The sequence below is a fragment of the Orycteropus afer genome, unplaced genomic scaffold (genome assembly GCF_000298275.1).
Source record: "Orycteropus afer afer isolate SDZICR_OR568_19922 unplaced genomic scaffold, OryAfe1.0 scaffold00266, whole genome shotgun sequence".
Classification (NCBI taxonomy): Eukaryota; Metazoa; Chordata; class Mammalia; order Tubulidentata; family Orycteropodidae; genus Orycteropus; species Orycteropus afer.
Window position 1 is genome coordinate 1,138,552 of NW_006921853.1, and position 13,121 is coordinate 1,151,672.

The window sequence follows — 13,121 nt, forward strand, 5'->3', positions numbered from 1 at the left end:
AAAAAAAAAAAAAAGATTAAATAGGAACTTTAGGGGACAGTAAGTTTATGTTACTGGGGTGGGAACAACTCCAAAAATGAGGGTAAGAATTGTTGAGCAACTCCAAGAGTAATAAATGTCACTGACCTGTCCATGTGGAAACTTGAACTGGTATACATTTTGCTGTGCATATTCCCAACAACAACAACAAAAAAGGACTCCTCCAAGGGCAGCACAGCTAAGGGAGGCCAGCAGGTTAGGTTTTGTCACACCCACTCACTTGGCAACTCACTGAACCTCCCGATCCACCATCTCACCACAGCTCAGAGCTGCCCCTGAAGAAGGCTGTGCTACTATCTCCATGGTACTGATGAAGAAGCAGGAGTCTTGACTCATAACTCACGTCAAAGAGACTCCAGAGACATGGTCTTCCCACTCTGTCACCCAGCCTCCCTGAGCACCAGGCTGCGGAAATGGAGACTTTCACACCAGAGTCAGTGCACATCCCTTCAGCCGCTGCCATCTGTAACGTGACCTGTCACTCTACCTGTGATATGAACGGTAACTTGCTGGTCAACAGCATGGTACAAAGGGCAAAGTAGCATGTTACAGTGGTTAGCACTAGGCAATAGGAGAACTGGTGAATTTCCGCATATGGTATTCTCCAATCTTTCTATAGTGAGCAAATATTTCTTTTTCTCACTCAGAGAAGAAAAAAAACTACGAGAACGCAATCAATGGGGTGCTGTGGTCACCCAAATTGGGCTCTGAACTCAGGCTCTGTCACCAGTCAGTCGCAGTCTGTTCAGCTGAAACCAGAGCTCTCCACCACCATCATAGCCAACAGCGGGGAGGACTCAAGGGCAGGGTGGGTGTGGACGTGCCAGCAGATCCTGGCACGAGCTGGGAGCGCCCCTCCCGTCTTGCCCTTCTCAGGTGGCCTCTCCTGCCTTTCTCCTATCAGGCACCTCAGGAACTGAGTATTTCAGGTTAGATTGCCAGAGATGAGCCCACCCCACTTAGAAATCAGTAGCTGAGACCACTGTAACTACAAGGAACCAGGAGAAAGCCCTCCAAGAAAGGGAAGTGAAGAATCGCAGGAGCTACAAGCAGCCGCCTAGGCCATACGTCTGACCACCAAGTGAGGAGGCTCCAGGCCACACAGAGCCCATCCTGTCTTGTCACAGGCACTTGTGGGGCAGCGGGGACAGAATGGGCAGACACTGAGCATGTGTGGCTCTTGGGCTGCTTGGAAACAGTGGTTCCTTTTCAGACAAAAAGGGGAAACATTTGTTCTACTCCAAGCACTAAATCACTAGGACCAGACATGGGAGAGTGTCTAGAAACTCCAGCCTCAGTCTAGCCTTTTCAGAGATTTCCAGAGTTCCCTCTCAAAAAGTTTTTCTACATTTCCTCTTTGCTCCTTACGGATCAGTGTCTAAGTGGAAGCACACAAGAGTACTGATCCTGAGTAATAAAATGTTGACAGTAACAATAATGATAATAGCGATGAATTCTGCAAGCTTACTCCACGTGTCAGAGGCCCAGCAATGAGCACTTTACATTCACTGTCACACTTCTTAGCTGCCTGGGTGGTGCAAGAAGTTAGCACTCAACTATACCTACTTCTCATTTATCTTATTATCCAACATTCTGCATTTATGACACTACTAAAAAATCTACCATCAGACTATTTTGTGCATTAACAAAGTACACCTGGCAGTAATGAACACCAGAGTGAGGCAGGAGTAATGCTCGCTGTGATGGTTATGTGTCAACGTGGCGGGGTCATGATTCTCACTGGTTTAGCAGTTATGTAATGTTGTCATTTGGCAGTTATATAATGGCATACTTTGGCAGTTATGTGCGGATGTAGTCATCCTCCATTTGGTGATCTGATGAGGTCATATTCCGATTTCACGTAACAGCAATATTTGAATAATAACTTGGTGTTTGGAACCTGATCATGTTGATAAGTAAGGAGTGGGTGTACTAGCATAAAGCTTGATTCTCAAACTCATCCAGCAGAGCCACAGAAGAAAGGCCTGGTGATCTGCTCCCATAAAGCTTATGGCCAAGAAGGCCGGACACAGTAGCTCTATTCTACAACACATGGGGTGCTGTTAGAACTGACTTGAAGGCAAGAGGCTGGGTTTAGTTTTTGGTCTCACTTTTGCTGTTACAAGCTGTGGTAGTTTAGGTTATGTGTCAACTTGGCTGGGCCTGGTTCTGAGTGGCTGGGCAGCTGGATGTATTTACTCCCCATGATGAGACTGGTAGTCAACACCATGGTGGAATCTACTGTGAGCAGCTGAGTAGCTGCCTTAGGGATGTGGTCTGCTTCCAGTGTATAACAGGAAGCTTTGAGAAAGATCTCTGCAGCTTTCTGGTACGCTTGCACTCTGCATGTAGCCAAGTCTTCATTCAGCACCCTGCCATGTTTCCTGGTGATTTTGGGACTATCTCTGGACTTGAACTACTAGCCTGACATATTGCTTGATAATCTTGGGACTGTGCCATTTCACTTGTCAAACTCAGGTTTGTCAGCTTCAGCAGCCAGCAAAAAAAAAAAAAACACCAAACTCATTGCCGTTGAGTCGATTTCTACTCATAGCGACAGAGTGACCCCTCCTTGGGTTTCCAAGACAGTATCAATATGGAAGTTGACTGCCCAAAGAGAAGCCTCCAGCCTCAGTGGCTGGGAGCAGGAGGCAAAGTTGAAGCCCAAGGTTGAGGGGCTTTCACCCAGGCCCTAGAGCTGGCACTTTGAACCTGGACTTCTAGCCTCCTAAACTGTAAGAGAATAAACTCCTGTTTGTTCAAGTCACCCACTTGTGGTATTTCTGTTAGAGCGGCACTAGAGAACCAAAACACAAGCCTAAAATTAATGCTATTATTCTCCTCTTATAGAAGAGGAACACGAGGTCACATAGCTCAGGGCTTTAGACCGGGCCTGGCACTCAGGCCGTGCTCTTACCCACTGTATTACACTCCTGCATGGTCTGTGGATCAAGGGCTTGAATCCTGGAGTGTGGAAAGCTGGGTGTAAGTCTTGTCAATGCCAACCTGGCTGTGATGCCCCGGACAGATCATGTGGGTAAACCATTTCATGGACAGGAGTCCAAATCCTCCTCACAGGGCTGCTATGGGCACAGAAGCAGGTAACAGACCTGAAAGGCCCTAGCTTAAGAGACATCCGGATACGAATGTGGTTTTGGAGTGAAAATCATTATGTAGCCTAGAAGAAAGTGAGCCAAGCTAGGGAAACCGGACTGAGTACCTCGATCAGCCATTTGTTTTGCACAAACTTCTGTAGCACTTGCTCAGCTTCCTTCTTCCTCATCTTCTTGCCTTTAAGTTGATCAACCAGGTTCAAAATGTTTGTGGAAGATGCAAAGCCAGAGTCTGAGTCAATAATCAGCTCCAACTGAAAAAAGAGCAGGTACTGTGGTCAGCCATCGAATCCACAGAAACAACTGTAAAGCAATACTACAATGCAGGACAACTGGAGCACTCAGATCACAGGCAGAGGAGTGCATGGTACCACCCTCAGCAAGACAATTTAACCCATGTATCCAAAGCCGTAAGTGCCCAGAAGTCAGAAGGCTAGCTCAGTGGTCACTCCTGCAACTTCATCCCAAATACATCATCTTAATGTCCAAACATCAAGAAGGGTCACACCTCATTTCTCTTGCTCCCAACCCCACCTCCCTAAAAGTAGAGGAACTAGAGAATAAATGATGAAATAAATGAGGCAGCACCGGCATGAGAGGCAGGCTGAAGCTAAGACAAGAGAGCAGAGCCAGAGAGAGCACAGGGCAGGCACCACGTTCCTGAGCACAGTGGTGAGTGAGCAAGGGAGAGAGACAGCTTGGTAGCCACTTAAACAATGTGGACTCTGAGCCAGGAGGGGCTGACAGGAAACCTGTCCTCCACACACGCAAGTGTGCATCCCTCAACTTCAAGCACTGGTTCTCAGCCTTGACCACTAAGAGCCTGCAGGGAGCCTTAAGAAGGGCCGAGTCCAGGGCCTCATCCTCAGAGATTCTCACTCAACAGATCTGGAGTGAAGTCGGAACAGCTGAAGTATACTCAACTCCCCAGTTACAAAATGTGCACCCAGAGCCGAGAGCCACTGTCTTAGCCAGGTGCCCAGCCAGGTATCAGACAACAGGAACAGAGAGAACAGTTCAGAAGCCTGGTGGATCAGTGTGTCTCAACTGTGAATGTGAAAATGATTCAGGGGCCTTGTTAAAATGCAAATTTGGATTCCCTGTCTGTGGAGGGGACTGGGATTCTGCATTTCTAACAAAGACACTCCCAGGTGATGCTGATGCCACTGGTCCAGGACACACTCTGAGTTGCCACGTAGTACCACTTGGTCCCCTGCGTGAAATACACAAGGCCCAGTGGTTGCTCACCCAGCCAGGGGTAAAGCCTGTAACAACCTTTCTTTCCTGGGAAGCCATTGGTGGCCTCCCCAGAAATCACCTAGCAGTAGAAGCTGTGAATTCCAGGAAGAAAGGGCTTTCGACCCTCAAAGACTATAGTTTCCATTTCTAATGATGAAGAGAGAAGTTTCCCATAAGAAGCCATGCTGATGGGCAATGGCAGTTACTGTACTTACAGCCTTTCTAAATAGATCCAGTTCATTCTCTGCAAAATCTGATGCCATTTTGGAAACTGAACTTGTTGCAAGATTCACCTAAAAGAATAAGTCAGCATGCAGGTCACTGTGCACTAATTCATCGGTGAGCCCTCCCTCCTGCCCTCCCTCAACAGGCACCATGTATCTGGGTCCAGGCACTGCAGACGGAGGGAGAGAGGAAGGGACACAGGGATGGATTTGTAACCAGTTTAGTATCCCAGACTTTAGCTCAGTCAACATGCCTGACTCAGAGAGTTTAAGGCTCCAAAGGCCGTACAGTGTTTTCCAGACTCAGATAAATGTGAGAACTTATCTATATGCCAGTGGACTTTCCCAACACACACACACACACACACACACACACACACCCCAAACCCACTGCCATCGAGTTGATTCCGACTCATAGCAACCCCCGCTGGGTTTCCAAGGCTGTAAATCTTTATAGAAGTAGATTGCCCCATCTTCCTCCCATGGAGCAGCTGCTGACCCTGGGGTTAGCCACCAGATGCCTTACCCACTATGCCACCAGAGCTCCTTCCTAACACAAAAGACATTAAGAAATATGGTGGCAAAGAAATCTGCTTTCCTTTGTTTAACCCAACATTTCTACAGGTGTTTGATTGCATAGCCCTTTTTTTTTTTTTTTGTGGAACAGGGTTTGGGAAACTCTGGGCTAGAGGGCTCCTTTCTGAGTGTGGGTTTAGTTGGTAAGATCTATGAGTGAATGGGCAGTAACTTTACAGGGGTCCACCCAATCTCCTATGACAAGACTGAGGGTGACTTCCTAGCCAAGAATGCCCAAAATGAGTCTCAACCATCAATGTTCCCACACATTTTCCTCCTCCCAGTGCCTACGTATTGGTCCAAATGAAATCCTAATATTCTACACATTTGGGGTGACTTCTTGCAGAGAACTATCAAAAGGCAAAGTCAATCGCACACTACCATGTCTTGGATGGGCGGGGCTGCCGTGGGGTACAGTTAATGAGCACTGAGGTCAAGAGACTTGAGCACTAGTTCTGATTGGACCTGACAATCAGGTGAGCCCGAAATGTCATTCAAAGTCTTGATTTTTTAAAGAAAACAAAACCAGACTATTACAGACCTCAGGGCTTGTTGTGAGGCTAGAAAGCTGGGTTGGGGCACTGAGGTGGGGCCAGTTTCAGTTTCTTTCCCTCAGGCCCTTAGATAAAACCAGGTACACTTTCACTCTCAACAAACAAGGAAGCGAATTCTCAGGCACATTCAGGTGCATTTCTTTACAAATTGCCACAAGAGGGCTCTCTGTCTTGCACTTAAAAAACGGAGTCAATTCCAGCTCACAGCAAAAACACAGGACAGAGCAGAATTGCCCAATAGGCTTTCCAAGGCTGTAAATCTTCGTGGAAGTAGACTGCCACACCTTTCTCCCACAGAGTGGCTGGTGGGATCCAACCCACAACCTTTCAGTTAGCAGACAAGTGCTTTACCACTGCACCACCAGGGCTCCTTGTCTTACACTTACCAGAGCATAAATGGGTCTCCCATCATCTTCTGTGACCCCTTTCTTTACCTCAATATACAAGGGTTCCAACACACTGTTAATGTTGTTGATGAAGTCCTCCAACTTCTCGACAGTTGCATTGCCTAGAAATAAACAGGCAAAAAGGGGTGGAGCTTCACCAAAAACATGAAACTTCTTTCGATCATTCTATTGAACCTGAACACACAGGACAGCAAAGTCAGAAATGGGTGAAGGCCCTGGCCCTCTTGGGAGAATACTAACACTGCATGCTTTTTGCTTCCTGGGGCATTTAAAGACAAGCAGAGGCCAGACAAGGGCCTCATGAGGTAGAAAGGCCCAAGGAAATAGTCCCTGAGACTGAGGTAGTTTGTTCTTCAGCTCACAGCCCCCAGACTGTTTCCCCTCCACCCAGTCCGTTCCCTGCTGCCTGATTACCATTCCCCAGTCAGCACCTTCACGTACTACTCAGTGTGCTCTGAACCTGCAGTGAGCTCCAGCTGCCATCAACATCACATCCCAACTCCTCCACCTCCTCCCCAGCTCCCTGACGCGAAGTCTCTGTCCTCCATACATCCTCACACATGTATTAGGTGTATCTTCATTCATTTCTCCTGTCTTTCGACATACATACATGACTGATCACAATCATGTCAGGCCCTCTGCTGGGCCCTGGTGGTGCCACAGTGAAGGGCAGCATCTCACAGTGAACTCAGCTTGGGAGAGGCCCTGGCCTGAGCAGTTTTCACACAGGAATGAAATGATCCTCCCCTCAGCCATCCAGCCAGGCAGGTACAGAGCCTGAGGTGCAGGGAGGGTCGCACCACGAGGCACTGGTGGGACCAGCACAGGGGCCCAGCCAGCAGGTCTCCCACACCTGTGTACTGGCCTGCCTCATGCTGCCCCACCAGCAGGAAGCTCACAGCCCAGGGGCGGACCAGGAAGCCAGCTATCACTGACCAGGGTCAGCAGCCCGAGGGCCACCCAACCCAGTACTGCAGGGGGCTCGGGTAAATGGACACAGGAGCAGGGGCTGTCAGGAATGACAGGAACTGGCAAGAGAAGGACCACCAATGAGGCTGGAGAGGAAAGCAGAAGCTAGGTGCCCCAAAGCCCTGCAGGCCAGGGAAGGTGTGCCCTGCCTCCTAGCGGCCATGAGGAGCCTTTTCAGGGTTCGAAACCAAGGAGGAACATGGCCAGCTTTGTGTCATGGAGTTACCCTTTTGAATTGATATTTTTTCAACCAAAAGTGTGTATTACTGTTCTTCAATGTTTTAATTTACGAAAATAATTAACTAATTGATTTAAAAATATGTGCACCTTAGAAAAGAAATAGAGAAAAATACAGACAGAATGATATATTTATGTTAAAAACAATAATAAACCCAACCAGACAACACTGCCACTTTCCTACAGGTACATATAAATGTATACAAAGAAAAAGGCCTGGAAGGTGGCCCACCAAGATGATGATGTCACTAGGAAGGGACTGAGATAGGGAGAGGACCAAGGCCGGGCACTTGGGCTCTGCCTATATTGCTTGACTTGTTACAGAGAAAATGTATTTCTAATCTATTTGTGCATAATTAAAGTTACAAAAAAAATATCAGATCATGTTGGTAGGAGTGGAGGACATGGTCACGTAAAGGGGACACTTACAGCACAGGTCCATAAACTCCACCCAAAGGGTCAAGCTGATGGGGCCCAGAGACACTAATGACAAGGAAAACAACAGCAATACTAACATGCAATTTACAGCAGGGACCTGAATCTTTCCAACTAAAACTATGTCAGTCAAAAAGAAATTAAATAATTTAAATAAAAAATATTGGTAATAATAAATAGATGATAACCAAAAGATCAGCGGTTTGAACCCACCAGCTGCTCCACGGGAGAAAGATGAGACGGTCTGCCTCTGTAACGATTTACGGCATTGGAAACCCAATATAGCAGTTCTACTCTGTCCTCTAGGGTCACCGTGAGTCAGAATCAACGGGAGGCAGTGGGTGGGGTACATGGAAACAGCAGGGTCGTGACGTGGCACGGCAACGGATGTGGCCGTGATGGAGGGAAAAGCGTGATCCAGAGTAAGAGGTGCTCACACGTTCTGCCTCGTCACCTTTGTTCGGGCTCCGTCCTCTCTGAGATGCCCTCCCCTCCTTCTCACTCCCATCTCTGCCCGTAAATCACTAGCATCAACACAAATGGCACCCGTTCCAGGCGACCTTCTCTGCCACCAGCGCCCGTACGCAGTGTGTGAGTGCTTCCTCCCACCTCCACGCTGTGCAAACTCCTCAGAGGGGCATGAGTGTTGGAGCCTGGCTATTCTGGACAAGCTTTGTCCTCAACCTTGAGGGAAACCCTTTCTACCCTACAAAGTACTCAACTCTGGGAAAGTCAGGCACATGCCAGTCAGGCACTCAAGAACTGCCACTCACTGACTGAGTGACAGGACTCTCCTCGGGCAGGAACCAGCCCTGTCCACCCAGTATGACACAGTGGCAAGTCCCACCTCCCTACTGAAAGTGACAATTCACATTTTCCCCTGAAAAGGCTCCTCCTGGGTACCATTCGAAAAAGGTATCCCGTGGGCAGATGAAAAGCATGCTGATGTGTTGGACTTTCCACACACCTTGTGTGAGGGAGACGGCCTTTCCTCTCTCCCACCACCTCATTTGGTGTCCAGCTTCATTTTTTCAGAAACATGTTTTCATGGTATTATTTAAGAAAAAGCAAAACACACTTCCTACTGTTGTACTTTCTTACGGCAGAAACCAACCATCCGCTCTGATGTTCACATTCTCTCGATTCTTACTCTCTTACCACGCCAGCTTCTTATGTCAGGGGCACCCCCATGTTCCTTTCAACTTGTTGATGCTCTCATTGTTTCTCACAAAAGTCCTTGTGCTATAATATCTCCTTCCTAATCACTACCTGAAAATAAACTTCTCTTATGCTCAGCAACCAGTTACCCCCAAAAAACAGGACTAGTTTTCGGCAGCAACAGAGGCAGCGTGGTGCTACGGGACCAGCCCGAGGCACAAGCTCCAGCCAGTCCTGCCCTAGCCTTTCTGTGGCCAAGTCTCTCCCCACTTCTTCATCTCTGAAGGCCATGAAACCCTCTGGCCTCCAGCCTCATGCCTAGAACACTCTTCCCTCCAGCCCTACCACAATCTCTCCCTCCAACCACCCAGCTCACGATCCTCTGGCATCTTGTATGTGTCTCCTCTCTGGTACAGGCCCTCCTTGACCATGGGTGGGGTGAGTTCCCTTGCCTGTCCACCCAGATTCTCATGCATGTCCCTTCTTAACAAACTGTTCCAGGCACTGGGTGGTCTAGCTGCCCCACTATAGGAGTCATCTGGTAACGTCTGTCTGCACAGCAGCCATTTCCCTCCCTAGCAAGACTCTACTTTTCTATTTTCAATTGCCTCTCTCCATTATGTGTGGTTTTGGTGGGAGAATAAGGAGAATAATTCCAGGTACCCATATCCAGAGAACCAGAAAGCAAGAAGCCGAGGGGGCCAGCTCCTAGGTCAGCCAAAAGTGGGAAAGAATCCATGCTCAGCCAATCAGACACTCTCTCAATATGACCAAGAGACAGAGGGATGGACGGGTGGAAGTAGTTCCAGCCCCAGGAGAAGCAGAGGAAGGGTGCTCAGCCACGAGGTCTTGCTATGCTTCCTACATCCCAGCACCTTAGTTCCTGCCCATTCCCCTTCCCAACCCCAACCCCAACCCTTCCATCAGTCTTATGTACCCCTTTCCCAACAGCATCCCAGCACATTCCTTTTGAAGTTAGCCAGAGAACCCTAATATGCCCATTAAAATGTCCAGGTTGCACCAGATTGGTGTTTCCCAACCTCAGGTCTTAGAACTAGCTCATATGCACTGTTCTGCCCCTTACTGTCTCCCTGCCCCTTAAGCCCACTGTGGAGAAGCTACGGTTTGCAAATCTAGAGGGACACACCTGGCTAGAGAGGAGCCTGAGATCCTTTTGGCCCCAATGTTCTATGAGTCTACGGTCATAACACAGTGTGCGAGATACACCGTATCACAGGACTCTAAGGCAGCTATTTCCTGTCGTGGTTCCACCAACCTGACAGATTTAAGAGAGCTAATTACCATCACTATTGCTACCTTCAAGGGAGCTCTGGTGGCATAGTGCCTAAGGCATTTGACTGCTAACCAGAAGGTTAGCGGTTCAAACCCACCAGCCACTCCTCCTCCGTAGTGATACTGCCTCGGAAACCCAAGGAGGAGTCGCTATGAGTCGGATCCGACTCGACAGCAGTGAGAGCTCCCTTCAGAGTTCCAAACCAACTGAGAAGAAAACAAACATCACTAAACTATCAAATACCAGAATCTTTGCAGGCAGAAGCCAGTTCCCTCAACACCACTGAGCTGCAGTCAGCAATGTGGAAGGACTAGCTACAAGGATGAGGAAGAAGGCCCTCATCCTGCCCAAGCTGCCTCTGCTGGAGCAGAAAGACAGCTAATAGGAGCATTTAGTGTCATGTCTGAGCCAAGCAAGTGTCCATACTGGTCTTAGGTGCCACTTGAATTTTCTCTATTACTCATAAACAGGTGTACTGTGCGTTTCTTATGGCCTGTGGTAAAGTTGTTATTTAGGAGCTGAAAACAATGGGCCTGCATATGTGTGACTGCAGCACACTTTACTATAGGTCGGACACAAGGTATTTGCTTGGTGCAGTTCATCATTACAGTATCAATAACCCCATAAGGCAGGTACTGTTACATACATGCATACACACAAGAGGCTTCAAGAGGTTAAAAAAATTTGTTCAGGGCTCCAATCACTTGGAAATGGAGCCCAGGCCTGTCTGACTCCAGGACTCCAGCTCCTGGGTGCTAAGCCACATGGCCTCTGTAGAGCAGGGAGAAGGTTCTCACAGCAAGCCTGAGACTAGTCCCTTGGCACTATAGCATCAGAGTCACAAAGAGGGACTCAGCCAATAAAGACAGAAAGTGTCCAGGCAGCGCCCAGTCAAGCAACCAGCGATCGGGCTGGAGAAGGAGGGCTGTGCTCACAGTGGAGACACAGTAGGAGCTGGACACCATCCACCACCATTCCCTCAGCAAAGAAAGGCGATCTAACCCAATGGCTAAGCCAGGTCACGGTGGGAGCGGCAACACGCTGCTGCCAGAGCAGCTGAGCTAAAGGCTAAAGACCCAGGAGCAGACAGAAAAGTATTATCTTTATCAGGAAATGCCTTTCGGTTGGGATAACTGAAAACTGGGACTCAAGACAGCTGACAGGCTGGGCAGCCCTGAACAAAACAGAGTCCTTGTCTCCTCGAAGGAGGCAGGGTTGGTTACTTCATTTTCAGAGATCTTTGCCCCTGGCTACCTCAGTGCATATTTTCTCCTTTTCTCTTAAAATTCAAGTTTTACCTTTAGCAACGAACTCTTGATGCTAATCAGGTCCCTGCTTCCCCTCAGGCTACTGGAATGTAGGGACCACTGTGTACTCCAGAAGTCAGTGGCTCAAGCCACTAATAAATAGCTTTCTTCTAAACTTAGGCACCAGCAACAGGAAATGCTATCTTTAGGTAGAGGAAATAACAGCAAAATAGAAGACCCCAGGGGAGCACACCACATGCGGGCCAACTCGTCCCCTGCGACAGCCCCCATACTGGAGCTAAGGATAGGACACAGCTCAGGCCGTGAATGGGCCCCAGGTACTGGGGCAGACCCAGCCCTGAGAGAGCAGACCCACAGGCTGGGGCGAAGGGAAGGCTGGCAGGCAGGACACTGGGCCAGAGAGGCGTGCGAGGGGCCTCTGGACTTCACTTCTACTGTAATTTTCTCTCCACATTCAGCTACGCCACAGAAGACTGGCATTTACAATGGCACTTCAAAGTACAGCTAGTGAACAGCGGTGCGAGGAAGGGATGGAAGGAGAGCTGCCGAGAAGAAGCGCATTTATGTCGTTATTGTGATTAGACAAAAGCGTCTCGACATCCATCCACCAGGTACTAGAGTCCTGCTCCCTGTTATCTCATCAGACCCACGTTAACAACAGGAGGGAGCTGGGATGGATTACGACCTCTGTTCTACAGTAGAGAGCACCAAGGGCGAGAGAGGCTCAGGACTGGCCCCAGAGCACAAGGCAAAAACGAGAGTCTGGCCTTCAGTTCAGTGCAATGACAAGACTTGAGCATTCATTAAAAAAAAGAAAAAAAAAATCTCATTTAGAAATGCAGGGATGCAAGGATACCTGAGATGTGCTTCAAATTAATGTAGGGCTTTGTGGTAGGAGAGCAGATAATAATAATAATAATTTTGGCTGAGTTATGGGCACATATCCATATTTTCTTCACTCTTCCATAATAAAAAGTAAAGTATGTATTTAAACCAAAAGAAAACAACTCTGCCACTGAGTCGATTCCAACTCATAGCGACCCTTTAGGACAGAGTAGAACTGCCCCATAGGGTTTCCAAGGCTGCCAATCTTTACAGAAGCAGACTGTCTTTCTCCTGTGGAACAGCTGGTAGGTTCCAACACGTGACCTTTTGGTTAGCAGCTGAATGCTTTAACTACCATGCCACCAGAGCTCCTTCATGTGTGTGTGTGTGTGTGTGTGTATACATATAGGCATATATGTATATATATACCTATTTCAATGTTCAACCAGCATCTAAATTGACTCCTTAACCTTCAGGAGCTAGAATCAAAAAAGAGAAAAATGACAGTGTCCCATGACATGGTGAATTACCTCAGGGGTAATTTATCAGTTGTCATCAAGTCCATCCAACTCATGGCAGCCCCATGAGTGTCAGAGTAAAAGTGTGACGTATAGGGTTTCCAATGGCTGATTGTTCAGAACTAGAGGCACCTCTGGGTGGATTCAAAACCCCAGCCTCTGTTAGCATCTGAGTGCATTAACCATTTACACCACCCAAGGATACTACATAAGGAGCTCTGGTGGTGCAGTGCCTAAGGCATCTGACTGCTAACCAGAAGGTTGG

General features: G+C 48.2%; 1 protein-coding gene across 1 annotated transcript in view; it reads right to left on the bottom strand.

Moving 5' to 3' along the window:
* The window catches only part of NSMCE1 (NSE1 homolog, SMC5-SMC6 complex component), a 52,114-nt gene that overhangs the window by 12,782 nt on the left and 26,211 nt on the right, over window positions 1-13,121 (bottom strand). Inside the window, exons 3-5 of the mRNA XM_007950164.2 lie at window positions 6,132-6,253; window positions 4,607-4,684; window positions 3,260-3,406 (exon numbers count right to left, since the gene is read on the bottom strand). Coding sequence (XP_007948355.2) covers window positions 3,260-3,406; window positions 4,607-4,684; window positions 6,132-6,253 — 347 coding nt within the window. The remainder of the gene's footprint in view (window positions 1-3,259; window positions 3,407-4,606; window positions 4,685-6,131; window positions 6,254-13,121) is intronic.